Source organism: Ambystoma mexicanum, chromosome 12 (genome assembly GCF_040938575.1).
Source record: "Ambystoma mexicanum isolate Mex_15411 chromosome 12, UKY_AmexF1_1, whole genome shotgun sequence".
Classification (NCBI taxonomy): Eukaryota; Metazoa; Chordata; class Amphibia; order Caudata; family Ambystomatidae; genus Ambystoma; species Ambystoma mexicanum.
In genome coordinates this window covers 662,528,541-662,554,190 of record NC_090936.1, presented here as the reverse complement: position 1 = coordinate 662,554,190, position 25,650 = coordinate 662,528,541, and the positions used below count along the sequence as shown (strand labels likewise).

At 50.0% G+C, this 25,650-nt stretch overlaps 1 protein-coding gene across 5 annotated transcripts in view; it reads right to left on the bottom strand.

Annotated features, from left to right (window-relative positions):
* The window catches only part of CBLL1 (Cbl proto-oncogene like 1), a 148,748-nt gene that overhangs the window by 30,449 nt on the left and 92,649 nt on the right, over positions 1-25,650 (bottom strand). For all 5 annotated transcript variants that reach the window (XM_069629149.1, XM_069629151.1, XM_069629152.1 and 2 more), the window contains one exon: positions 288-361. In XM_069629149.1, the coding sequence (XP_069485250.1) occupies positions 288-361 (74 nt within the window). The remainder of the gene's footprint in view (positions 1-287; positions 362-25,650) is intronic.

Genomic DNA, 25,650 nt, shown 5'->3' with positions numbered 1-25,650 from the left:
TGGTCTGTTCTTAGGCTACACTACAGATGTTGCAAAAAGTTTGCAAAATGGAGTGGGTTGAAAACAAGTGCCCCAAGCAGAGATTGCTAGATGCTATATTTTTCTCACTGGCATTTGAGCCACATCTAGTCTTTCCCTCAAAACGGCTGATCCCAAAAAGACGACGCTAGATAAGTAAATTTTTCTTTCTGGTTTCAAATAAACAGGTTTAATGTGCCTGCATAAGGATGCGCTAAATATCTCAGTTTTGTACAAATTCACAGCAATAAAACATTTATTAGACTTACCCGGGGCAAACCTTATCTCCCTTTTTCTCATTCTGGATTGCACAGTCATAGCAGAAGACATGCTTGCATGGTATCTAGAGAAAAATAAATCGGTTCAAGCAACAGCATTTAATTATGAACCTTTGTGGAGACCCCTACTTTATGATACATAGCTTGTCTGGTAAACACTATAATCTAATTTCGTGATAGGTACACCAAAATGAACTGGACGTTTTTTCCTATGTCATGTTATCCCAATGGCTGAAGTTGCAGTAAAACTTTCCAAAAAGGAGGCTAAATGGTCCTACAAATCTGGGATAGACATTTGCCATATGTCAACAGCTGGAAAATTGTACGATTACCTGGCATGTGATATTAGTTCTTGGCAAATGCCCATTTAATACATATACACAAGCCAAAACTGTTGCCTTTGTCAAGGATGGTTTTAAATAGGACGTAATGCAAGGAGAAGATAGACCTAAAGTGACTGAACGAACACATGGTCGAGACATTTTGTATCACACCAATATCGCATTTACTGCTGCAATTAATCCATTAACTCCACAGAATGCTTAAAAAGAACATATGGCACGTATCCCGTAACTGCTTGATAGAGGTCGCTCAAAAGATGCCAGCATGATTTGTTTTTGGTGGGGAGCGGCCATTCGCATTGACATCAGCAGCCAAATGGTGGGTGACAAGCCAAACCTAAAAAACAAGGTAAGAGTCCCTCTTCACGTGTCATCTCCCTCCTAGTTGTACTCCAATTAGATTGTCTTGCAGGTGGCACATAAGCTACACCTAATAGACAAAGCTTTAAAAAAAAAAGCCACTTATCTCTCCAATTCTTACACTCAAAGTACCGAGTATATATAACATGGACATTGCAGGTGTATCGGACAAAGACAAAATTGCAGTTTTGAATTTATAGAGTGCTTAACATCAGTTAGTATAGTCATGATGCGCTGTGAGGTGGGGTTAAAATGGAGGGATTGCTGCATTGTCCTGGTTTCCAAAAGCCTCGATTTGAACATAACAGGTTATTATAGGCACTGCATTGTATGCAGTGGACGAGAGCATACATTTACACTAATTTACTGGTCATTGGAGCCAGTGTTACAGCCCTGTGAATGAAAAATGTCAAACATCAGAAGGACATCACGATAACATTAAATATTTATACTTGTCTCTGTGGTTCTCTTCTCTGGCGCTTAACTCCATGATCCCTGTTGGAGATCTAAGAATGAAGGTCAAAGGGGCAGACTTATGTTACCTCAGAACAGAATTACAGGCCCAAGAGCCAAATGTCAAATGTTCATCAATTGTAGATCATGAAGTGAAAAGCGTATCGCGTGGCTGTGGGGTATGTATTCACAAGTCCTTCAGAAAAATCATGGTTTAACCCTCTCATTTCTGACGTTTAATACCAAATTGAGTACTGTGGCATTGCTGTGTTCTTATTAAAAACAAAAGAGTTGGTAAACAGTTTACATTCTTAGGTTTAGCAAATTACATGCATATATGAGGAGTTATGGTAACTTGGCAGTAGGTGAACACTCCTTGGAGGTTGAGCATTTTGCAACCTAGGGAAGCAACAAAAATGGCATGATAGAAGCTGCAATCTTCCCTGAACGAAGGGGGCTGCTAAATAGTGCCCTCCCAGCCTGCCTACCTGGATGGGAATCCTCCAATCCACAACACCTTAAGCATCACAATTCATCCGGGTGTTAGCGAGAGCTATACCCAGCCCTCTGGTGAGGGCTTTGTAACCACCAAACCTAAAGGCAGAACAGTGTGTATCTCAAGATGAAAGCCCAGACTATCAGATGGAGATGTACCGGAGCAGTGAGGCTGAACTCCAGGAGGGAAGAAGGCTAGCAAAAGGTACAATTATTCCCAATAATCACCACAAAAATGTATTCACAAGGTCACACACACGATTTACAAGAGAAATAAGTGCTCAGGTTACACAATGCATAGCAGAGACAAAATGTAAATGCCACTTAAGGCCCAACTCATTCTTCACAATAAAAAGGAAGGCCCATACCTGGTGGCACACACCCTACATATAGACTTCCAGGGGTAAGTTCAAGAATAGTGCCTAAGGCAAGAATACACGCAGTAAGTACCATCAGGTAAAGTTTAGTGATAATATCTTCCAGAATGAGCCCCGGGGGCCACCCCATTATACTGATCTTCAAACCAAACTATCATGGTAGCAAGATGAGCAGTAAGGCTTAGACTTCAGGAATAGTGGGGGTGTTGACGTAGTACAACAGGGCAGTGACACACAAACCCACAAACCCCTGAAATAAAGCCAGTCAGTAACAAAGTAACTATTTTATTTGGCCTGAACACACTGATATAAAGCCAATTGTTACTACAGCACTAATGTACACATCTCCATTCACCAAGGGGGGAGGGGGGTCTCATTAGAGAAAGCAGCACTTCAATGAAAAGAAAATGCAGTTAAGAATATACGTAAACTGTTGTAAATTGAGCTAAGTAAAGAAACAGGATATGCAACAAAATTACCTGGTTTATAAAAATAAGGCCACTAACACTTTAAAAGTCTTTGCCTGATAGGGAGTGGGTCTAGTGCCCTTAAGAGTCACTGTTCCTAGGTAGAAATCTTTAGCGTCAAATGTCTTTTTGAACGGGGAAACAACTTTCGTCAAAGTCAACATGCTGGTAAAAATGTTCCAAGGCTAGTACCAGAATTTAGGGGGACCTCCAACAAACCCCCCACACTAGTGTAATCTTGTGGGTATCCTTGGCCAGAAACCCACCAATCACATCCAAGCAATGGAGAGGTAAAGACAGGACTTTGCTCCTATACCCCCTTAACAACGGGGTGAGAGGGGCGATGCAAATCTATGAAGGCCCGACACCCTTACTATGATTCGGATAGGAACTAACGTTCCTAAACTAGCAGGTCCACTTCAAAAGTACATTCCGCAGGAAAACTAGGGGCTGTGGATCCAGTGGTCACTTTTGGCATCGAGACTGGGTTTGGCTAGTGGTAGTTCAGAACTCATTGAGAATTCCTGATGAACACCTGGACAACCCAGGCACCACGAGCCAGACCACCACGATTCCCACAAAGTCAGAAGACCCCCCCTCATGACACAATGGAAGCGGGCAGTGACAATCACTTCACTCAAGCAGTGGCAAGCAACTCGCATGGTAAGCACAAATACACCACTTGTGAACAGCCCCTCCCCCTTGAGTTGAAGAGCAGCAACTGCAGGAGGATTGTTCTTGTCCCACAAGCTTGAGACATGCAAGTCCAAGGCTAAATTTGGAACGGCTACTGATGCACAGCAATGGACCTGGGCAGAGCTCGTCAGTCCAAAGAATTGTCCTAGGACAATCCAAAAGCTCCACATGGCAGGATCTATGTACGGAGCTTGGGGGCTAGATGGTCCTACCAGGTTGAAGGTTGAAGCACTGTTGAGTATCTTCACGACCAGTGCTTCGTTGGGACTCGGCTGGAGGAAATGTTGGAAGTATTTAACGGCCGCTGATGCGTTTTCAGCTGGTTGCATCTTCACAGTAAAGAAAAGATTGATAATCACCATACACACCTAGTCCTCATTTATATTTTTGCATATAGGAGAATAGCTCTGAGTAATTAGTTGGACAGTCGAATGCAATTTGAGGTGCAGGGGAGAGGTGTCCAGCCTTTGTATCTAGGCTGGGAAAAATACATTGAACAAATGGTTTCCTGATTGAGGAAACCCGTGTCCCCTGCACACTATCAACAAGGGCCGTGGCCCGTATAGAGTTTAAGGGTACAACTAGTAACCTTATTGATTTTTACAGGATTTGGTTCTTAATTTCAGTACGTTTGTGCTTTGATATGACTGCAAAATATTCTGAAGTGTCTCAATACTTGACAATTCGTCTGTGTATCAGAAAAACAGTAATTTATTACATCGCATTATATCACCCTTACTTCAATATATATCACATAATCTATAGACTCTCACAACCTATGGATACTTTTTCTACTTTTTTGAGTAAGTGCCTTTATAATATCAGCACTTAGCCCAGTAGATCAGAACTGTTTTTACACAACCTTTCAGGTTAGTATTCAAGCCACCATCCAAATTGTTGCTATTATTAGGAAGTAATGGCATATTCAGGATAAGACCGGGCTGTCCTCTATCTTAATAGGCTCCCAGCATTAGCTAATCTCTTAATATATTTTTCTTTTGAGCAATTAAACGGATCCTGAATTCAAAGAATGAAGTAATGGTGTACATAGAAACATATATGTGCTTCTAACTATGTGCTTCTAACTGGTTATTCAAGAACCCTGTTTTCTGCCTTAATTGTAGATATGAATATTAATATTAGATAAATTTAATTTCTCTTCAGTGTTTATACTTAATGTAAAGAATACAGAACAGATTGCCCCTGATGAAGAGTGAAAATTGATACTCGAAACGCGTTGGGCCAGATTATACTTTGAATGTTTTTTTGTTAAAAATCTGAATAAATTACTGTTTTTCTGATAAACAGATGAATTGTCAAGTATTAATTGAGACATTTCAGAATATTTTGCAGTCATAGCAAAGCACAGAAACCTACTGAAATTAAGAACCAAATCCTGTAAAAATCAATAAGGTTACTAGTTGTACCCTTAAAAACTCTATACGGGCCACGGCCCTTGTTGATGGTGCATCTTCACAGTAGTCTTGGCTCCAATGACGATTTGAATAATGGCTCCAGAGTCAACCCGTTGTCCTAAATGTGAGTTAGGGTCGCACCCACACCTCCAACGGAAAGGATCACACCATTTAAACTGGTAAGGGCGGTCTAATCCTGCACAGCCTTTTACCCCACCTCTGCCCAGAAAAAAAGGCATTCTCTCATCCCCGTCCCCCCCCCACCCACCTGCCCCCATTTGGCCTGGGCAAAAAGAATCTGGTCGCCCAGGGACTGACAACAATGATTCCTGGCTATCCTAAAGAACAATCGTCCTTCACAGGAGCAGAACCCACCATCCCATAAGTGGAATCAATGGCTATGGCTCCAGTAGGATGAGGAACCTGCACCCAGCAAGTCCCAGCAGATTAGCAGTCAAACGTGGATGGCAGACCAGCAAAAATGACTCGTGCAGCAGACAACTGTGGTGGTGAACAAACAAAAACAGCCAAGAAAAGCACATTTGGTGGGATATTGAGGCTCCAAAACCTTTCCAGGCAGTGGCAGCTTCCCAAAGCAGGAGACCTTGGAAATAAACTCTTTCATAACTGCCCGGTAAATGGTCCCAGGATGGCCTGGCCCATGCAGATTAAGACAACCAGCAGGAGGACGAGGAAGACCTGCCAAGGTCTCCTGAAGTCAAAAACCCAAAACAGATGTCTAGACCAGTGCATCAAGCCAGTATGGCCAGAAAAAGGCATACAAATGCAGAAATTGCAGGAAACTACAAGACATTCTTCAGTATGTAAGCAAACTTGCTCTCCTGGCAAAAATCAGGTAGAACGGAGTAAAGTAACAGGGTTTCCTCTAGATGTAACTTGACTCGCACAGATCCTAGCTTCTGCCAGCCCATCAATCCCGTTAGGTTGTTTAAAACAAAGGTTTGACGAACAGCCAGAAAAGTTTGCCCCAAAACCTGCCAAACAACCAGGCCCATCTCCACAGGAATTGCAGTTGTGTCCCTCAGGGTTCTGTTTTCCGCCCCCTCCTCCCTTTACTTGTCCTCTTGATCCCATCATCTCTTCCTTTGGCAGCTCACACCACTTCTATGCCAACGATACAGAACTATCAATATCACAACATTTCTTCTTGCTTACTGGGTATCCAATCTTTGATGGCCGATCATTTCTTTTACTCCTGAACTCTAAAACTGAAGTTATTTCCTGTCCCCAATGATTCCTCCCCCGATTCCAACCGCGGTTCCTGTCGGACACATTACAACATTTGCAAATCCCGGCCCGTCTTTCATGCAACTAAACTGCATCTATCTTTTTAATATTTTCACGTCTTATTGCTCCTCTTTGGTGTTCCTTTCACGTTCAAGCTCTTCCATTTCTCACCCTTCCGATTATCTACTTTTCTGTCTTGTCACAATTCAATTTCATCTGCGCTTTCTTCATTGCACTGGCTTCCCTTCCATTCACAGTTTAAATTACATTTTCTGTTTAGTTTTCAAATTACTTCATAATCTTTCTCCAATGCATCTCTTTGTGTCCCAGTCTCCTGGTTGATTTCTTAGCTTGAACGCCAATTTCTTCTCACGATCCCCCGTCCACCATGTGCAGCCATGTTTTTGTTCTTTTACTTTGTTGGCCCCGACTGCACTGGAACGTGCTTTTGCTTCGTTAGTAAGCTTTCTTCTTACCCTCTTTTCCGTACTTATCTAAAATAAGATCTGTGCTCCACGTAATGTTCTTCTTGCTTTTCTCCATTGCTCGCATTTGATGTACCGTTTGTAATTTGTGTGGCGCTTGTGTAAAACGCAGTATAAACACAAATACATACAAACTACAAATACAGTAGTGGCCTGCCCAAAGCCGGTGAACTGGTCTAAAACAGTTCAAACCACTATGGAAGCTGCCATCTTGGGCTCAAAACAGCCATTTCAGTCCTGCCTCATTTCCCGGATCAAAGGAAGCCCTTAAAACACAAATTAAAGTACTACAGTGACTAGAGTACTCTTAGTCCTTAATCCCTCTTCCTAAATCCTTGTGGGCTTCCACCAAAATGGGCACAGTACCAGAACCTTTGGCAGCGAAAAATAAGTTTACTCTTTAAATTTAGTCCACCGCGGTTGTGCAACAGGCATGGGAACATCCCCAAAAGCCACGATTTAATACCTGGCTATACCGAATTCTTTAGTCCCTGGCATACAAGCAGGGGGAAGGTGGGTGGAGCTGTGACAACCCGCCGCATATCCAGGACGAAGCAAGAAGGGTCTTCAGAGCTGCCTGGCCGAACTCTGCATCTCGCCTGGAGCTAGTATCCAAGGAATAGTGCCTAAAGAAAGCCAACTGAGTGGCCCATGTAGCTGCCCTGCTGATGACATCTGAGAAAGCATGTCTCTGAAACGCGACAGCCGTGGCCTAAGCTATGACCGCATGGGCATGAACCCCCCTCAGGAAATGGTCTGCCCATGGCTGTATACGCCTTGAAATGTCCTGGACCACCCACCAGGCTTTCATTAAAGCTTTGGAAGCACGAGTTCCTGAGAGACGTGCCCCAAAAGGACAATGCCTCAGACCTCCTGAAAGACTTTGTCCGAAAGAGGTAGAACTTGAGGACCCTCTTGAGGTCCAAGGAATGCAAAGCCCTTTCGACATCAGGCTTCGAAAAAACACTGGTACACAAATTTCCTGATTCAAATGGAATGGCCTGACCAGCTTGGGCAAAACGTTAGGATGGGTGCACAAGATGACTATCACTGTGAAACATGGTGTGAAACGAGGTGAAAGGCTTGCATGATGAGAGCCTGCAGCTCGCTGATCCTGCGCCTGGAAGTTAGCTCCACCAGCAACACCATCTTCAGTGTCACCAGCCTGATGTCCACCAAGGTCATAGGCTCAAAGGCTTTGCGCTGCAAAAACCACATTGAGGTCCGAGACTGGATGAGGCCTTTATATCAGAGGAAAGAGCCTGAACAACCCCTTAGTGTGCCTTAACCAACTGGTTGGCCACTGAAAAAACATGCTCTGGGGAATTTGTGTAGGCCCCAATGGCCACCAGACTGGTGCGGTAGAATTTGCCCGGAACAAGCTGGATGTGTGGAAAAAGCATGCTGTCCAGGGGGCAGGTGAGGGGTGTGGGGGAGGGGGGTTAAGCCCCTTGTCACAAGCCCAGTGGCAGCATCTTGTCCACTTGCTCTTGTACTGGGCCCACATAGACCGCCTCCTGAACAATGTCCCAGTTGTTCTCAGAGAAATGAGCATGGTGGAGCTTCAGCTGGTTAGGAACCAGGCCACTACAGCCAGCCTGGGTAGGGTCCAGGTGCTCGACCGTGCTGCCTCAAAAGCCCCACCCCCATCTCTGGAACAGTGGCAACAAGGAGATGTTGACCAGAACTGCTGCGTTCCTAATGAGGTAGAAAAGCTTCAAGTGCCAGGCCCAGCGCTCCGAGTTTGAGCAGATTGATATGCAGGAGGGTCTCCACCCTGGAACATGCAATGAAGTAGCCTTCCAAAGTAGGCCCCGACCACACAGCCCAAAAAGAGGAAGCAGTCAACACCACCAGAGTTGGCTCCAGGCAGGTAAAGGGGGCTCCCACTGCCACATTGCCGTCCATCAACCACCAGCGAAGGTCTGGGAGGAGTGGGGCGGGTATTGGGATCCTGTCCTGCTGGGGGCATCTCATCTCGAGGAGGGCGTGCTGAACCGTGAGCATGCAAGATGCCATCAGCCACCATGCCCAGGTGGTAGAGTTGGTCAGAAAGTGCCTCATCGGCTTGCAGAGATAAAGGAGCCTTTCGAGCATGGGGAACACCCGCTGAACTGCCGTGTCCCAGCACATTCCAAGGAACACCAGATCCTGGGCGGGAGTCAACTGCAACTTCCGCTGGTTGAGAGGAAAAGCCCAGGTGGTGAAGAACACCTGCCAGCCATTGGCAGGAGTGCATCATCACTCTGGCAAGCTGACCCTGACCAGCCAGTCATCCAGAAGTGGTGGTCCTCCTGGCTGAGACCATCCACCGCATTCATCAGCTTCATGAACACACGAGGAGCCGAAATGAGGCTGAAAGGCAGCACCTTGTACTGGAAGTGGTACGACAATCATGAACCGCAGAGGTTTCAGATCCGGCTGGTAGATAGGGACATGAAGGTATGCACCCTTGAGGTCCAGGGAACACATCAAGCCCCCTGCGCACACAGACTATGTGCGCAGGAGTAATCATCTTGAAGCATTCAAGTGGTAAAGACAGGTTGAGAAATGACAGGTCCAGGACTACCCTCACGCCAGCCTGGTTGTACTTGGGTACCGCAAAAATACTGGAGTAGCAGCAGGAGCCCCCGTCTGACTGAGGAAACAGTTCCACCACCTGCATCTCCAAAAGAGAAAGGATCTTCCGTAAAAGGTCTGGATGGTAGATGAAGACTGAAGCCTGTGTGTCTACAAGGATCCAAGGACTCATGAAAAATAAGACTTCCAGCTGGCCTGGAAGAGCCAGCCAGCCCCCTACAGGCGAGGTGTTCACTGACCGTTAAGTACTTTTTGGCATCTGTGGCCACTTCCTCCTACGGTCACTGGACGACCCGTCAGGCCTCCATGCATCATGCTCTCAAAACCCCTTTGAAACCATTGAAAATATGGGATTCGAAGTCGGCCCTGCCCCGGCTTAGTCAGGATAGCCAAGGACTTGGCGATCTGTGTAGAGGCTGTCCTTTGTCAACTTGTCATGGGTGGATGAATGAAAAAGTTTAGAGCCCACAAAAGGAAGACCCTGGATCTGTTCTTTCACACCCAATGAGAATTTAGTGGCATGCATCCAAGCCATAAGTCTCATCTCGAACCCCAATCCCAGCCCCCTTTGCTGGTGTGTTTATGTAGAAGCCCGAAGACTCCATGAAGTTCTGTGCAAACGCACGGGCGTCCGCCAGGCCGACGTTAAAGGAGACCCGCATCTCCAGGGTCATCAGAAGAAACTCCCGAGCTCTCGCCAAAGCTTCTGGTTCGCTGCTGCTAGGGGGGGGGGGTCAGCAAATGCAGCCCCGAGACAAAACTTTTGCCAAAAGACTACTTGGACAGAAAACTGGAGGAGGATCCCCGCAGGGGAAGACAAAGACAATTGTGTATATTAGAGGCCACAGTCACCACTGAAGAGTGAGAGGCTGGGGGTGGGGGGTCCGGAGGACTGACTCCCCATCCAAAAGTCTGAAACGGATGTCCAATTTCTTGTTCATCTGTGTTATGCTCACCTGGTCTCTGCGGGGACGTTGGGCGATGGTCGGAGCCCTCCTTATGAGTTGACTCCCTTGGATCGCTTCTCTCCCCCAACTGCAGCGGTATCGAGGGTCCGGGGTGCTGGTACTGTTCCTGAGAGTTGATGAGGTTGATGAGAATAACGTGGTGGTGCTGCGATTCCCTTCTACACTTTTGTAACAAAAGGTAGTGCGCAAGAGTTTGCCCATGCAAGCTCACTTGTATTGATGTAAAGATGGGCCCTCCGTTCTGCTTTCCTTCAGCAGGATCGCTGTGGATGGACCTAGTTGCGTCACTGGTCCAGAGTGTGGAGGTCCAGACCGGCTGCGACCATTCCGTCTTAAAGGTAGGTTTATTGCTACGATTATTGTCGGTATCCTTTGTGATAATTTTCCACTGATAATTATTGTTCGTAACCATATATTGTCCTTTCTCTCCCTAGGTATGAAGCCAGCCAACGAGCATGTGGGTATAAAAGTATGTCCGGAAAACCTACTGGTGGCAAGTAGACTGTTCCAGAAACTGCGCCAAGTTCGTGAGTTGCGCTGCTTAACGTGTTATAGTCTATGCGATTGCACACCTAGTGTGTTCTTGTTGCCTCTGCAGGTGCAGCTGGTCGGTGTTAGCTGATGAACGGTTTCCGGACTCCTGCAGGCTGCCGGAGATGAAGATCCGCATGGATGCTGCGCCGGATGATGGCCCCGTGTAGATGGGAGTTCGGGACAGGTAAGGATGCTAGGCGGCACCCGCGGAGGACTCGAGAAGACTGGTAAATTGGATGCGGCTGCTGCAGTCGGAAGCGGTAGCAGAGCTTCTTCAAGCGATGGCAAGACTGACTCAGGTAATATGCGCGCGGAGACTCAAGAGTCAGAAGCAGGTAACAGGCGTTCCAGCAACAGCGTGGTCTCAAGGTAAGATGCACAGCGGCTGTGGAGGGAAGCTGATTGCAGTGCTTCTAGAGTTGTAATGGTTGATGCCAGGTAAGATGCTGGAGGGTTCCGGAGACGGAAGATACATGTGCTGAACCAGCTAAGAGTCTTCTGGATGGCGGTAGGCGTTATGCTGCACTAACAGACTAACGCGAAGTGCCAGCATGCGCATGGGGCCGGCTTATATAGCCTGGCCCAAGCCACTCCCTTTAAGCCCCGCCTTGTGGCCCCACCTTGCCACTCTTCCTGCCTTCTGCACGTGCCTTCCCTGTATTGGTAGGGCCCGCCCGGCCTAGATGCACATGCTCTATGTATTCTGTGTGCAGAGCACACTTTGTAATGAGCTTGGTGCCATAGGCGCCAAGACTGGGTCCATTGGGACCCTGCAGGTGGTGAAATGATTGGCCCTTGACCAGTGGCCATGACAATCTGGGTGTTGGCCCTGGGCATCTCAAAGACCTTGGTCATCTGCAGGACATCCTTCTGGCGCAGAAGGCCCGAGCGGCTTGTGGTGCACCTAGCCAAATCCTCTGCTAGGACTCCCGACTCCTGGTGGACCTCCTCTGGCTGGGGGACCCACAGTAATTCTGCAAGGCCCTGAAGCCGGTCATGGAAAGCCTTTATAGATGAAGAGGGTTAGTCATCCAGGGTGAAGTCTTCAGTCCCCCTTTTTTCCAGACGGAGGGGAGTCTGGGTACTGAGGCAGTGAAGCTGGAGGGTCCCCCTTGATCCGGACCTGAAGGTAGCTGAGGATCCAATGGCTGCTGCAAGTGAGGCATTGGTGGTACAGGAGGTGGCAGACTGGTTTGAAGAACCAGTAGGGCCTGGACCGGAGGAGAAATGGGAAATGGTACCGGAAGCACCTGCAGAGGCCTAGGGAGGCTTGACTATAACCCTGAGGAGCCTGATCATCTGCCAGAAGCGCATGAGGAGGAGTAAGTGATCCTCGCATGCCACCGGATCCTAAGGGAGCCGGCCCTCAGCAGTGCTGGGTCTCCATTCCTGATCGAAGTGCTGAGGCGCCTTTGGAGTGTAGCCATAAGGCTGCAATAGGTGGATGTAGCCCTGCAGAGACCAACCGCCTGTACCGTAAAGTCTGCCGCCGCTTACCAAGGGAAAGGGACTGGAACCTTCTTGCAAGGCCCACTCCATGGGCGAGGGACCAGGTAGGTCCTGATTCAAATCAAAATTTCTGCTGGTCTAACAGGCTCTGCCACGTGCTGGTCAATCATCTTGGTGCCTTAAACCACGCCTTGGGCGGGAGGACGTGAAGGACACATGCCGGATCAGACATGGGAGGACACTCCTTGGCCCTCAAACTTGAAATAGAAGAGTCACCCTCAGAGAGGGCTCTGATCAGCTCAGAGCCCTCAGCCTGCTGGCCGGTAGTCTAAACACCCTGAACCACAACCTTGGCTGTGGCTCCGGTAGGTTGCGTGCACTCCGGAGCAGAGCTGGTAGTCATGCTGGATTGTGCTAAGGACTGGCTCTTGGAGGTAGAACCAATTATCCCTTGCCCAGTGGGGCCAAAGAGAATGAACTTGATCGCCTCTCTGTGGACCACCCAGTAAAGCTCCTGAGCCCATCGGCTTGAGAGGCAGTAGTCTTAACAACAGAACCAGAATCCAAGGTCTCAAAGCTGAGGAGTGGTACTAAACAAAGGACCTACCTTGTCTTGACTCCTTAAAATGACCTGCAGGAGAAGCGTGGAAGATATCCCTCCAGCGGGAGCCACAATTCTTCAATGCCTGGTGACCGAGAGCACTGCAAGCCACACACGCGTTCCAGCGGTGGTCAGGCCGCAGGCACTCAAGTCAAAGCGCATGGGGATTTCGGGAGGGGCGGGGGGTTTGTTGAGGCCAGGAACAAGCGATCGTAGGAAGCGCATCTTGTGAGGCCTCCTACAGCCGACAGCCGGGGGAGGCGAGGCAAGGCACGGCACAGAAGTGAGGTGAAGAAGATTAAAAATAAAAACAAGAATGTGGAGCAAGCGTAAAGTTAAAGTCTCTGCACCTACCTGCCAGGTCTGCCACCGTCCGGGGAGAAAAAAGGACTGAGGCGAGGTGCGGGAGGGCAGAGCCTCAGTGGGTGCTCCCAGACCCAGGGCCACCGCACACTGGACTAAATTTAAAGGGGAAGCTCACTTTCACAGCCGAAGGTTCCGGTACCGTCCCCATGTTAGGGGCTGGGACGTATTAGTATGGCAGCGTGTAGAACAAAAAACAGCAGTACTTTAAAAAGGTACATTGGGCTTATGAATATTGTAAATCTGCTTGCACCCCTGGTGAATACAAAACTAAATCTTAGCCATCACCAGCCTATCCCCCAAAACCAATGGAGGATTAGATCACTACCATCGGGCACAAAGGGGTGCTTCTGACATGGGAGCCTTAATGGCCAACCAGGACCGCATACTCAAGAAGTGAAAGGGGGGAGAGCGCGGGGGGGAGGGGGCATTTTTGCTCAGTGACATGGACTAGTCGCACATTGAGCTGGGTCTGCTCTGACTGAGTTGGTAAATACTTTATTTTATCCTGAAAAACCACAGAAATTCCCTCCAGGATAAAAAGAGCATCGGAGAGCACAAAATCAAATGAGTGGTGTGAAAGGGACTGCAGAGGATCCTGGACGACTGTGTGCCCGGCCGGGTGGAATCCAAGATGACAGCGAACCAGCACCAGGCACTGATGCGGCCGGAGTCGATTAGACGCCTTGCAGCGCAAGAAGCGCTTGTGTTCCCGGAATCTAGACAGACCGCCAACAGGCTTGCTGTGATGCCTGGATGGATACGCGGAGCAGGACGGGCTAACAAACCCAATCCACCAGTGAAGGAACAGACAATAGTGTGCTGAGTGGCAGCCTCAATGGACTAAAATAAGAAATAGCGGGTTGCCCTCCTGCCACCGCTGCCGCCCACTCACAAGAGACAAGCCAGATGGAAAAATAGTCACGGGAAGGAGGTGGGGGAGGGTTGGGGCGAGTGGTGCCCCATCAGGACGAGAGAGAGGTTTGCTTGGGGAGCACAGTAACAGACTGCCCGAGGGGGCCTTCACTCCCCCCCCCCCCCCCCCAAGACAGGGATGCTGCTGAGGAGCTAGACACAGAGGAACACAGGCCTGAAAGTCCATGGCTAATAGAGAAGAATACGAGCCAAAGCGTTTCTGGAAGCCTGCCTAAGAGTACAAACCTTAAGCAAAACAAGAGTGGTAAGGGGTGAACACTGTTGCTGCAGAGGAGATGGCAGGGGGCGATGGGGGGGGGGGGGGGTTTAAAAAAATAAAGTGCTAGCCAAAATGGTCTCTTACAACCAGCCCCACTTAGGGGTCAAACGGAGAAGGGAGGACATTTGAATCAGGAGGAAGGGTTGTCGAACCCAATCCATGCAAGAGATTAAAGCAGATCCAAAAAGCCAAAACTTCTTTTAAGCAGAAAATTGACAGGACTGGCACACATGTGGGGATTCACTGACAAGACATACATAACACAGTGAGAGTAAGAGAAACGGACGACTCTCAGACAGACATGGAAGAGGCACTCGGCCCAATCAAAAAAGATATCTGATCTACTGAACAGGACAAGGACCCTGGAGGAGAGAGGGGAAGTGGAAGCAAGGGCCAGAAGCAGCAACATTTGAATACTAGGCCCTCCTGAAAAATTGGAGGGACCATCAATGGAGCTGTACCGTGAAGGACGGTTGAAAGGCTGGATGAGTCACCCTGGGTTGGTCTAATTTATTTCTCAGTGGAGAGGGCTCAGGGTTCAAACACGGGCCTGCCACCAGGGAGCCCGCCAAGGCCTGCTATTGCCAAACTACCAAGGGGACCGAGATGGGATTCTGCAAAAAGCACAGAGAAAAGGCATGATGCAGGTGAACAGAGCAATATACCCGGACTTTACCAGAATGGGCCAAAAGGCACAGCAATCATTTGAGGCAGTTAAGACGGCTGAGAAACAGGGAGTACAAATGTATGCCATGCCATTTCTGGCCATCCTACGGGTGGATGGTCCCCAAGGAGTGAATTTCTTTACTGATCCTGCAGAAGCGCAAGACTGGATTGATGGAAGTGGACATAAGGCAGGGGGACAAATCACAGGAAACTGTTCCCAAAAAAAAAAAAAAAAGTGAAGCGCGGAGAGACCAGGTAGCAAATTGAAAGCAAAGGTTGACACATAAGAGAACCAAAAACCGTCGCTGTAACGGCAAATAAAGTACTCCAGAATTAACTGGTTAGAACGGCGCGAGCGACTATAATAGAACACCCCGAAACATTCACCAACGGGTGATAGACGTTTTTCTTCTTTGAGGTTCTAGGGCGACAGATGCTTCAAGTTTGGGGAGAGAGGGAGGGAATTTGGGAGGGGGGAGTTTAAAACTGGAGGTTTCAGTTGCAGTTTAAGGTTACAGGAGACCCAGTCACTGGGATATCACTATATATTATCCCCACCAAAAATATCGCTGTATATATGGTCGTCTGGAACGGCCATTGGTGATATTTTGGGGGTTTTGGGAGCAGGGTGTCCCCTGCAGGTTCCTCGTCTTAATAATCGCCGCAAAAATATGACAATATTTTTGCAGGGATATTAACACATGGAACCGTCACTGGACCTGCATGGTTATTCAGGACCCCTTGCACGATACAAGAGAAGAAAATAAAGAGCGAGACTTGGCCTCAATACCGCTTTTGGATCAAATAGGGAATTTGGGAACACACTGAAGGGCTCGACGTGGAATTTCAACTACTCTTTAAGATTAAAAGGGGCCCGATATTGAACTTTCGCAACACACCAAGGAGGACATGGTATTGCTGCAAGAGATGCTTGTTGATCTCCAGGGAAGATTGGGGAAACCAAAATCTGCGCAAAGGTGCTGGCAAAAGAATGCAGACAGTGGGGGGCCGGCTCTTTCACTCCGATCAGTGTCTTTTTGAACCCGGAAGGGTGTTAAGACTTTCTCTGAAGTACTACCCAGAACTAGACCGAGGCAATGCAGAATCTCCAACTCTTAGTATAAGGCTGTACCACCCATGATATTTGGTAACTTGGTCAGAGAAGCCAGGCTTATTTTAGGAGGGCGAGAGAGCAGTACAAAGAAGTTGTACCATACTTATGGTCCAAATAAACACTGATACACTTACTTATGGTATACACACCAAAGTATAACCTTGTTTAGAAGAGCAGTCAGCAAGTCAAGGTGAGTCACACCTAAAGATACACATTCAGAATGACAAGAAACTAGTCTCTTGTGGAGTAAAAACAAATTAGTTAGATCACAGTAAGTAATTAAAGGACAGCAGGCCCGATTGGTCACAACTCAATGTTATTCAGTTACAAGAATCACTTAGCTAGACCAACACAATTACAAGTATATATCTTGCAACATGTGTAACTTTCTTCTGTTAGGAATCGATTCAGTTACAACACGCCTATGACTTTTTGGAACAGTTCAAAGCTAGTGAGAACTTGTTCAGAGGGGCAGGCAGCTACTCATGGAAAAGTAGGACCACAGTAAGGCTACAAATTCAAGGTAAGCATAACCCAATGTTATAGTTTAGGCGAGCAGCAGTTGTTCAAGCTAACTAACCTCACTGGTATATAAACTCTTGCACTGTTTCTAATACAGGAATAGACAGATTACCAGTGATACTTTTCAGAAGTGTAGAACACAATTCTAAGTTTAGTAAGAGCTCTATCAGACATCAGAAAGGCAATCAGCAGTTCAAGGTAAGTAAGAACCTATATACTTTCTTGAGGGGCAGTATGTAACTCTAGGACAGGTAAGAAGTCTCAGACTATTGATATGCGCTATGCAGATCAGGGGAAGCTAAACACAATAGTACACTTTTAGAAGAGCAGCAGCTATTCAAGGTGAGTAAACCTTATTGGTAAACTTTTAAACTCATTTAGTTTTAGAACAGTAAAACACCGATTCAATTATTTTCCAAAATCGTGAAACACTATTTCAAAGTAAGCAGTAGTTTGTTTGTGCCTACACCTCTGTGTAGGCACAAACGAACTACTGCTTACTTTACAAACGGAGCTGAGGGACTCTATGTCTCCGTGTTGACCTACATCCTTGCGACACAAGAATAAAATAAGAAAACCATTGCCAACCTTAATAGCACTAACATACGGGTCGCGAGAGTACACCTTATGAGATCCCCACTCAAGAAGTTCCTCACTCAGTAGACTATTTCAAAGTAAGCAACTTATATACATTTTAGAGGGGCAATATGCAGCTCAAAAAGTAATAACTTAAATACACTTTGTAACTTATTTGGTGCAGGAATCAAAGTTACACACCCAATGATTTACAAGTAAGTACTTTTCACACTTCTATTTTCAAGACATAAGCCTCAGCTTTTAAAGTCCTTCCCTATTCTAGGGCACGAGTGTTCTCAGAGACAGAAGAGGGACCCGAGTGGTCTAAGAGCCAGCTGTAAGCAGGTACGCATAGTGTTCAGATGGAGGAAAGTCCATTTCAAAGGATCCCTCATAGAGCTAGTAAGTATTGACTTCAGAGTTAGTGGAAAGTGTTCAGCGACTTCACAGAAGGCGCCCTCCCTATAGGCATTCCAGCGTTAAACCTGTGTGAACGGTATAGGCGAACTCCCAAACACACAGGATCAACTCAAGACGTAAAGGTAAGTATGGAACAAGTTACTTACCTGTAACTGTTCTCCAGCGTGGGTCTGGCATGGATTCACATGCTCATGAATATTCCCCGTCGTCAGGCTGGGAATCCTCGGTAAAGAAAAAACCAGTATCAGTTTCGTTTCTGATCTGTCTTTCGTAGTAATAACCAATCACTGGTCTCTGCGTCATACTGACCACAGCCAATGACTGCCCTCTACCTAAGCACCGCCATTGGCAGCCATCTTCAGATTTGGAAGCACGTGAAGTGGCAGTATGACCAAGTGAAGAGCCGCAGAGGGGTAGGCGGGAGGGTTCGCATGTGAATCCATGCCAGACCCACGCTGGAGAACAACAGTTACAGGTAAGTAACTTGTTCCTTCTCCAGCATGGGGTCTGGCATGGATTCACATGCTCATGAATAAAGAATACATAGCAGTACACACATGCACAACCACGGGAGGTGGCAAAGGCTCAACATTAAGCATTACATCAAACTCAACATTAAGCATCTTACCTCCTCACCAGGCTCACCTCAGGCGAACAGATTGCGCAGCACTGCTTGGCCGACCCTGGACTCCTCCCTGGAATCCCGATCGACGCAGTAGAATTTCGTGAAGGTGTGTGTCGACCTCCACGTAGCAGCCCTGCATATGTCCAGCAAGGGCACACCAGATAGGAACGCCGTGGTAGCTACGATCGCTCTGGTGGAATGGGCTCTCGGACGGCCAGGCAGCGGTCGATTTGCCAACCGATGACAGTACATGATACAGCCGGAGAGCCACTTGGAAATGGAAGCCTTCGACAGGTCCAAAGTTCACAAAGAGTTGTGACGTCTTCCGAAAACACTTCGTGTGGTCCACGTAGAACTTCAGCGCTCTAGCCACATCCAGCGAGTGCAAAGTCCTCTCAGCCGGCGACGAAGGCGACGGGAAGAACACAGGCAACACCAAGGGTTCGTTGAGATGGAAGTCCGACGGTACCTTGGGCATGAAGGAGGGGGGCGTCTTGAGCACTACCCTCGTGTCGTGAAAAGTCAAGTACGGGGCCTTGCAGGAAAGGGCCTGGATCTCTCCCACCCGTCGTGCGGAGGTGATGGCCACAAGAAACGCTGTTTTCCACGACAGAAACTTCAACGGGGCCGAGTGCAGAGGCTCGAACGGAGGTCCCATGAGCTTGGTCAGCACCACGTTGAGCTCCCACGCCGGGGCCGGCGCCTTCACCGGCGGGAACGATCTGAACAGTCCCTTCATGAACTCTTTCACCAGACGATGAGACCACAGGGACGTCCGGCCCGTGGTTCTGGTGTATCGGGAGATCGCAGCAAGATGAATCTTGATGGACGCGTGTGCCAGTCCAGCATTGGCCAGCGTCAGCAGGTACGGCAGTACTTGGGGAGCCGTAATCCGTAGAGGGTTAATCTTCTGTGCGTGGCACCAGACAGAGAACCTCTTCCATTTGTGTCAGTAGCATTTAAGAGTCGAGGACGCCCTGGCCTTTGCAAGAACCTCTCTGCAGTAGGCCGGTATGTCGTATCCTCCAAACTCTAGCGCTGCAGGAGCCAGGCCTGCAAGTTCAGCGATTTCGGGTCGTGGTGGAGGATGGCGCCTCCTTCCCTGGAGAGTAGATCTGCGTCCACCGGCAGCTTGATTGGCGGGGACGCTGACAAGTCCAGAAGGTCCGGGAACCATATCTGCCTCGGCCACGCAGGTGCGACGAGGATCATCCTGCACCGTGACCTCTTGAGCTGGTTGACGAGCCGGATTAGCAGTGGCAAAGGAGGGAACGCGTAGAGGAACAGGCCCTCCCAGGGGAACGAGAAAGCATCGCCCATGCTCCTCGCCTGGGGAAACCTGCTGGCGAACCTCCGGCACTTGGAGTTCGTCGCCGTCGCGAACAGGTCGATCGGTGGTGTGCCCCACCGTCGGAAGAGGCGATGCACTAGATCCTGCCGTAGTTCCCACTCGTGGCACGAGTGCAGCTCCCTGCTGAGTGAGTCGGCAATGGTGTTTTTTATCCCTGCCAGATGAAACGGCACCAGAAACATCCTTTGGGCGACTGCCCAATGCCACAGGTCCTGCGCCTCCTTGGACAGTGCTGGGGACCTGGTTCCGCCCCGTTTCCTGATGTAAAACATGGTGGTGGTGTTGTCGGTGAAGATCCTCACCACCTTGCCCTTGAGGGACGGAAGGAAGGACCTGAGGGCCCAGAACACTGCACGGAGCTCCAGGACGTTGATATGGAGGGACTTCTCCGTCGGGAGCCAGAGGCCTCTCGCGTGCAGATTTGCGGTGTGCGCTCCCCACCCTTCCAGGGAGGCATCCGTGGTCACTGTCTCCTGGTGGTCTGGGGTCTGGAAGTCCATGCCCGCCGTCAGATGCGCGCGGGTGCCCCACCGGACCGCTCGGCGGAAACTCTCGTCGAATGTGATCCTCTCCTCGAAGCCGCCCGTCGTTTGGATCCAGCGCGCGTCCAGGAACTCCTGCAACGGGCGCATCCAGAGCCTGCACATGGGAATGAGGTAGATGCAAGAAGACATCATTCCGAGGAGGGACTTGATGGACCTCACTTTGGCCGCGTCGGAAACCAACATCCGCTGTACCTTGCCCAGGATGGACCTGGTCCTTTCCTCCGACGGGGAGGCCAGAAGGGACACTGTCGAGCTTCGCTCCCAGAAACAGTGCGTTTTGCACGGGTACCAGGTGGGACTTGGCGTAGTTCAGAGAATCCCAGGTCCGTGAGAAGTTGGACGGTCCTTGCCGTGTGCTCCACGGCGAGTTCCCTCGTCTTGGCTCGGATGAGCCAGTCGTCCAGGTAGGGGTAGACGTGGATCCCCTCGCGGCGCAGCTGCGCCGCCACCGGTGCAAGGCACTTGGTGAATACCCTGGGTGCCGACCGTAGTCCGAAAGGGAGGGCTTTGAACTGGTAGTGACGCCCTTGGACCACAAACCTGAGGAATTTTCGGTGCCCCTTTAGGATGGGAATGTGGAAGTAGGCATCCTCCAAATCCAACGACGACAGGAAGTCTCCTTCCTCCAGCTGCCCCAGGACGTGCTGGAGGGTGACGCTCCGGAACTTCTGCGCCTTGATGAACTTGTTCAGACATCACAGGTCTAGGATGGGGCGCCATCCTCCCGTCGTCTTCTTCACGAGGAAGTATCTCGAGTAAACTCCGGAGCCCCGAAGCCTCTTTGGGACGAGTTCGATGTCGCCCTTCCTGAGCATCGCTTTTACCTCCAGGAGAAGCTGAGGGACGTGAAGCTCTTTCCTGGCCACGGGGGGGGACGCGCGGGCACCTTCTTTGAAACTCGAGCGCGTGGCCCCGGGCTAAGGCGTCCAGCACCCAACGGGGTGCTTCGGTGGGGGCCCCGACCCCACGGCCGGTTCAATCCTGTTTCGACGAGGCTTTGCCGCCTTGACCTCCTTGGCGACGACGGCGGGGTCCGCCAGACTTGCCTCGTCCTCTGTAGGCCTCCTGAGACGACGAGCGGGCCGCTTGACGGTAGGTGGAGAAACCGCCGCCGGAACCTTTGGAGGCGCCCTTGCCTCCGCTGCTCCGAAAGGGCGTCCGTCGTTGCTGCAGAACCCCAAGGGCCGGGGCCGTCTGTGTCCGCTTTAATGGCCTGAAGGGAATCGTCCACTGTTTTCCCAAACAGGTTGTTCCCATCGAACGGCATGTCCAGGACTCTGGTCTGTACGTCTTGACGGAAGTCCGTAGCCTTGAGCCATCCACGCCGCCTAAGGCACACGCCGTTGCCCAACTGGCAAAACCCCCCTCGCCTTCCTGTAGGATCTCCAGGGCATCCGCCCTCTTGTCGTCCGGTAGGAAGTCCAGCAGGGGAGCCAGTTTGTACCATAACTCCCTGTCGTAGCGGGGCACGATAGCCAAGGCGTTGGCCGCTTTAATCATCGTCGCTGCCGACGAGATGACCCTGCGTCCCATTTCCCTCGCCGTCCGGTGGGGAAGTCGATGTGGAGGCCGCACCCCCCCCGCGCTTTCTTCCTGGCCGCCGCGGAGACGACGGAGTCCGGGGTAGGCTGCGCCCGGAGGCACAGGGGGGCCGCGTCCGGGACCCGGTACTTCTTCTCGTACCGGTCTGTTCTAGCTGGCGTCGTGGAAGGGTTCTTGAGGAGGGCGAGGCCCTCATCCCAAATGTCGTCCAGTAGAGGCACCGCGAGGACCGTCTTCCTCTTGGCCTCGCGCCGTTGATAAAGGAATCCTTCCTTTTTCTTCTCCTCAGGGCAGAGATGGAAAAGCTCGGATGCCCTGGCGATCATGGAGTGGAACGATCCAATCTCGTCGGGCGGAGAAACCCTGGTGGGAGGTGACGACGGTAGATCCTCGTCGTATACCTCGTCGTCCGTACCCGTCGCTGCCGTGTCAGTCCCCGTATCATCCCCTCAGGTGGACGGGGAGGAGGTCTGGACGGGGCGCGACGGCTGAAAAGGAGGTGTAGGGTGAATCCTTCTTTTCTTGGGAGGGGGAGCACCCGAAGGTCCCGGTTCAGGATCCCCCGACGGGAGAGGTTCCTCCGTCGGCAACGGTAGTCTCGTCCTTATCTCTGAACATAAGGACTGTATAGCCAACAAAATGGCCGCCGAGTTGTCTTGCGGCACTGGCAGAGGGGAATCCGACGGGCGATCAGGAGCCCCGTCGGCACCCTCGACGATGTCGTTGCCACCTGTGTCGGGATCCATCCCGACGGGCCGGTCTTCTTCCACGCCAAGGCTGTGGCTTAAGACCTCAATCAGCTCTTCCTCTGAGGTTGAGGCCGAATCTACGACGACGCCCTGCCCCACCCCCTTTTTCTTCCCCGCCGGGGTTTCACGGGGGTCCTATCGATGGGCACAAAAGAGTACTCCCTCCGAGGTGGCAGGGAGACTCTGAGCCCCGAGGTCGCCACCACTGGTGTAGCCTCCACAGACTGAGCCAGGGCCGCCGCGACAGTATCGATAGAGGGCTTGGCCGGATGGATTAAGGCCTTCACCACCTTAGGTGCGCTCAACGCCTTATCCTTGAGGGGGGGGGGGGGGACACTGCCTCGCTCCCCCTCCGATGGGGCCTTCGAGCTCGACCGGGGCCTCTCCAGGAGCTTCGCCGGGTGCTCGCCCTTCCTCTTACCCGACCCAGAGCGTTGGCTCGTGGCTGAAGGTGCCGGGAGGGTGCGCCCTGCCTGGCGCCCGTAGAGCCCGACCGTTCGGCGCTCCCGGTGCCAGCGGACTCGCGGTGCTTGGCCTTGTGTTGGACCCCCGTCGCTGGGGCGTCCTCAAAGGTCTTAGAAGACCGCTCGGATTTCTTCCTCTTCTTCTCGCCTGACGGGCTCTTCCCTTCCAGCCAGTTGGCGAGACGTTGATGGCGGTCCTTCATGGTCCGCTCCGACATATTGCCGCAAAACGCACAGTCCTTCTCCACGTGCGTCTTGTCCTCATGTAAGCAGTAGAGGCAAAAGGAGTGTTCGTCCTCCTTAAAGACGTTCTGCAGCTGGCATCCAGGGCAGACCCTGAACAGCTTTCCGAGCGTCGAGCTTCCCTTCTCCTGGGCCATGTCCGGGCCTGAGAAACTTCTGGAGTCCTCCAAAAGCGTAGCTCGACGAAATCTTCACCCTTGAGGGGCGCAGACGAATCCGACACGGGTCCCCGTTGATCGGATGGAGAGTCGGTGGAGCTTGAGGCTCTTTTGACCGAAAAAAACGAAGTTTTGAGAAAAAACGTGAAAAAATAGCACTAACGTCCGAGAGCAATAGCACGAGGATCCCAACACATGAACGTGCGGTAAAAATCTGAAGATGGCTGCCAGAGGCGGTGCTTAGGTAGAGGGCAGTCATTGGCTGTGGTCAGTATGACGCAGAGACCAGTGATTGGTTATTACTACGAAAGACAGATCAGAAACGAAACTGATACTGTTTTTTTCTTTACCGAGGATTCCCAGCCTGACGACGGGGAATATTCATGAGCATGTGAATCCATGCCAGACCCCATGCTGGAGAATACCCAAACCAACACAGTACCGGAAGAGTTTCTGAACGGATGCCTTCACGATGCAGCAGCACAGAACCCAGTACCTGGAATCTCAGTCTGGTGACGAAAGAAAGACACTGGATGGGAACTTGTAGCAGCAGTCGACAGAAGAGGCATCCAACTATGGATATTTCAAGGCTTCTTGTGGCTCTGTAGATTTGGCACCGGGTACCTGATTAACGTGCAATGGTGGTCGGATTCTCTTCACTAATGTGGTCATGGACTATGGTGAGGATTTGAATCGTGTCTCTGGAGGTCCAGCATTAATCCACCAAAATTTCAGCGAGGATCAAACTTCGGAAGACTGCACTGCACACTGGCCCGAGGTCCTGTGGTATTTGCCATTTGCAGCCCACAAAGGTCGCAGATCAAAGTATGGCTCCAAATGCAGGTCTTCTCAAGAATAGCGAGTCCCCAGACTCTGGGTAAGAGTCGTCTTTGTGAATCCCAGGTTGCTTGGAAGGAAGGGTTAAAACATGCTCCGGTTAAACAGCAGGCTCTCCGGTCGCTGAAATCAGTTACAGCAGCCTTTTCTTCATCTTGCTCTTCGGATTTGGTTCCAGGGGTCGATTTTTCAGCAGCTTCTACAAACTCTCCCTGCAGTTTACATAAAGGGGCGGGTGGCTGTCCAATTAGGACAGCCATCTCCCCAGTAGGGACTAGTTTTGTTCAGGCAGATTGAAAAGAACAAAGCTGCAGAGTTTCAGACTCCTCCCTCGCTTTCTGCCTTCAGACCCTCTGGAGCCTCAACAGGAAACAGTGTTCTCACTGAAGACAAAACAACCAGGACCTTCCCCACATGGGACAGCAGAAGACCGAAGAAAGAACAAGAATACTCAAATGGCGAAGAAAGAAATTAGCCACCATTTTAGGAGAATGGTGACTGTTAGGAAAGGTTTCTATTTACGGCACCTTTTCTTCCATTTTAATGGGCCCCGCATATATTTTGCTTTTATTTTTTTATCCTGACCTGTACTTTTTACGGTGCAGCAAAGCCTTAAACTACACTACACTCTTGTGCATCTGTTTTAGAGAAACAGACCTGTCACTGCTGGGAAACATTGTTTCCCTTAGTTGGTTACAACTTTTAGTAACTTGAGGTATCTTTTGTACAATGCAGTACAATGAGGTACACTTGTTTTTGCCCTAGACTAACACTCAAAGGATTTTTGTTTACTGTATGTGTGCTAAATGGACAAGCTGGTGGCAGCAGGGACTTAGACTATTTTTGGTGCTTTTCTGTTTGGCTACTAACTGTACTAGTGAGCAAACATTGCCACGCCACAAGGCTTTTTGTTGGTCCTTTCGCCATCTTGTCTTTTAGCCTATATGGACACAGTGTCTGGGAAAGCAGAGGCTTTTGGCAAGCTACTGGAGGGCTAAGTGTGTTTGCTGGCAGGATGTGGGCTGGGACTGTCTGGTCCTAATCCACAAACTGGTTTCAGTGTGTCCGAGTGTTCTGCATGAGTGGTCCCTGATTGGAACAATTGCTGCAGTGAGCGGGGTTAGTTATGCTATTGGGAGTTGCTGCTCTTAACTGGATTTTGGGATAAGAAGAGGACCTCTGTACCCACTATGGAGAGGTAAAAGCCTAGGAGAAATTGACAAGACATGCCGAAAAAATAAGACAGTGGCCATTTTGTGAAAGTGGTCACCCTCGGGTGCAGCACTGCAGCAGTTACCAGCCTACAGATACGGGTCACCAGGTAGTAAAAAGAAACCACTGCCACCAGCCATTCAAGTGAGTTAGTGTAACAAAAGGTTACATGAGGAATGGGTTAAACGAGTTACTATGTAACACCCCCCCACCAGCACACCACATAGGGCGGGGTGTGCCGGACCGATAAAAGTAAAGATAAGTAAGACAGGGGGTCATCTTACTATTCTTGAGAACAGTAGT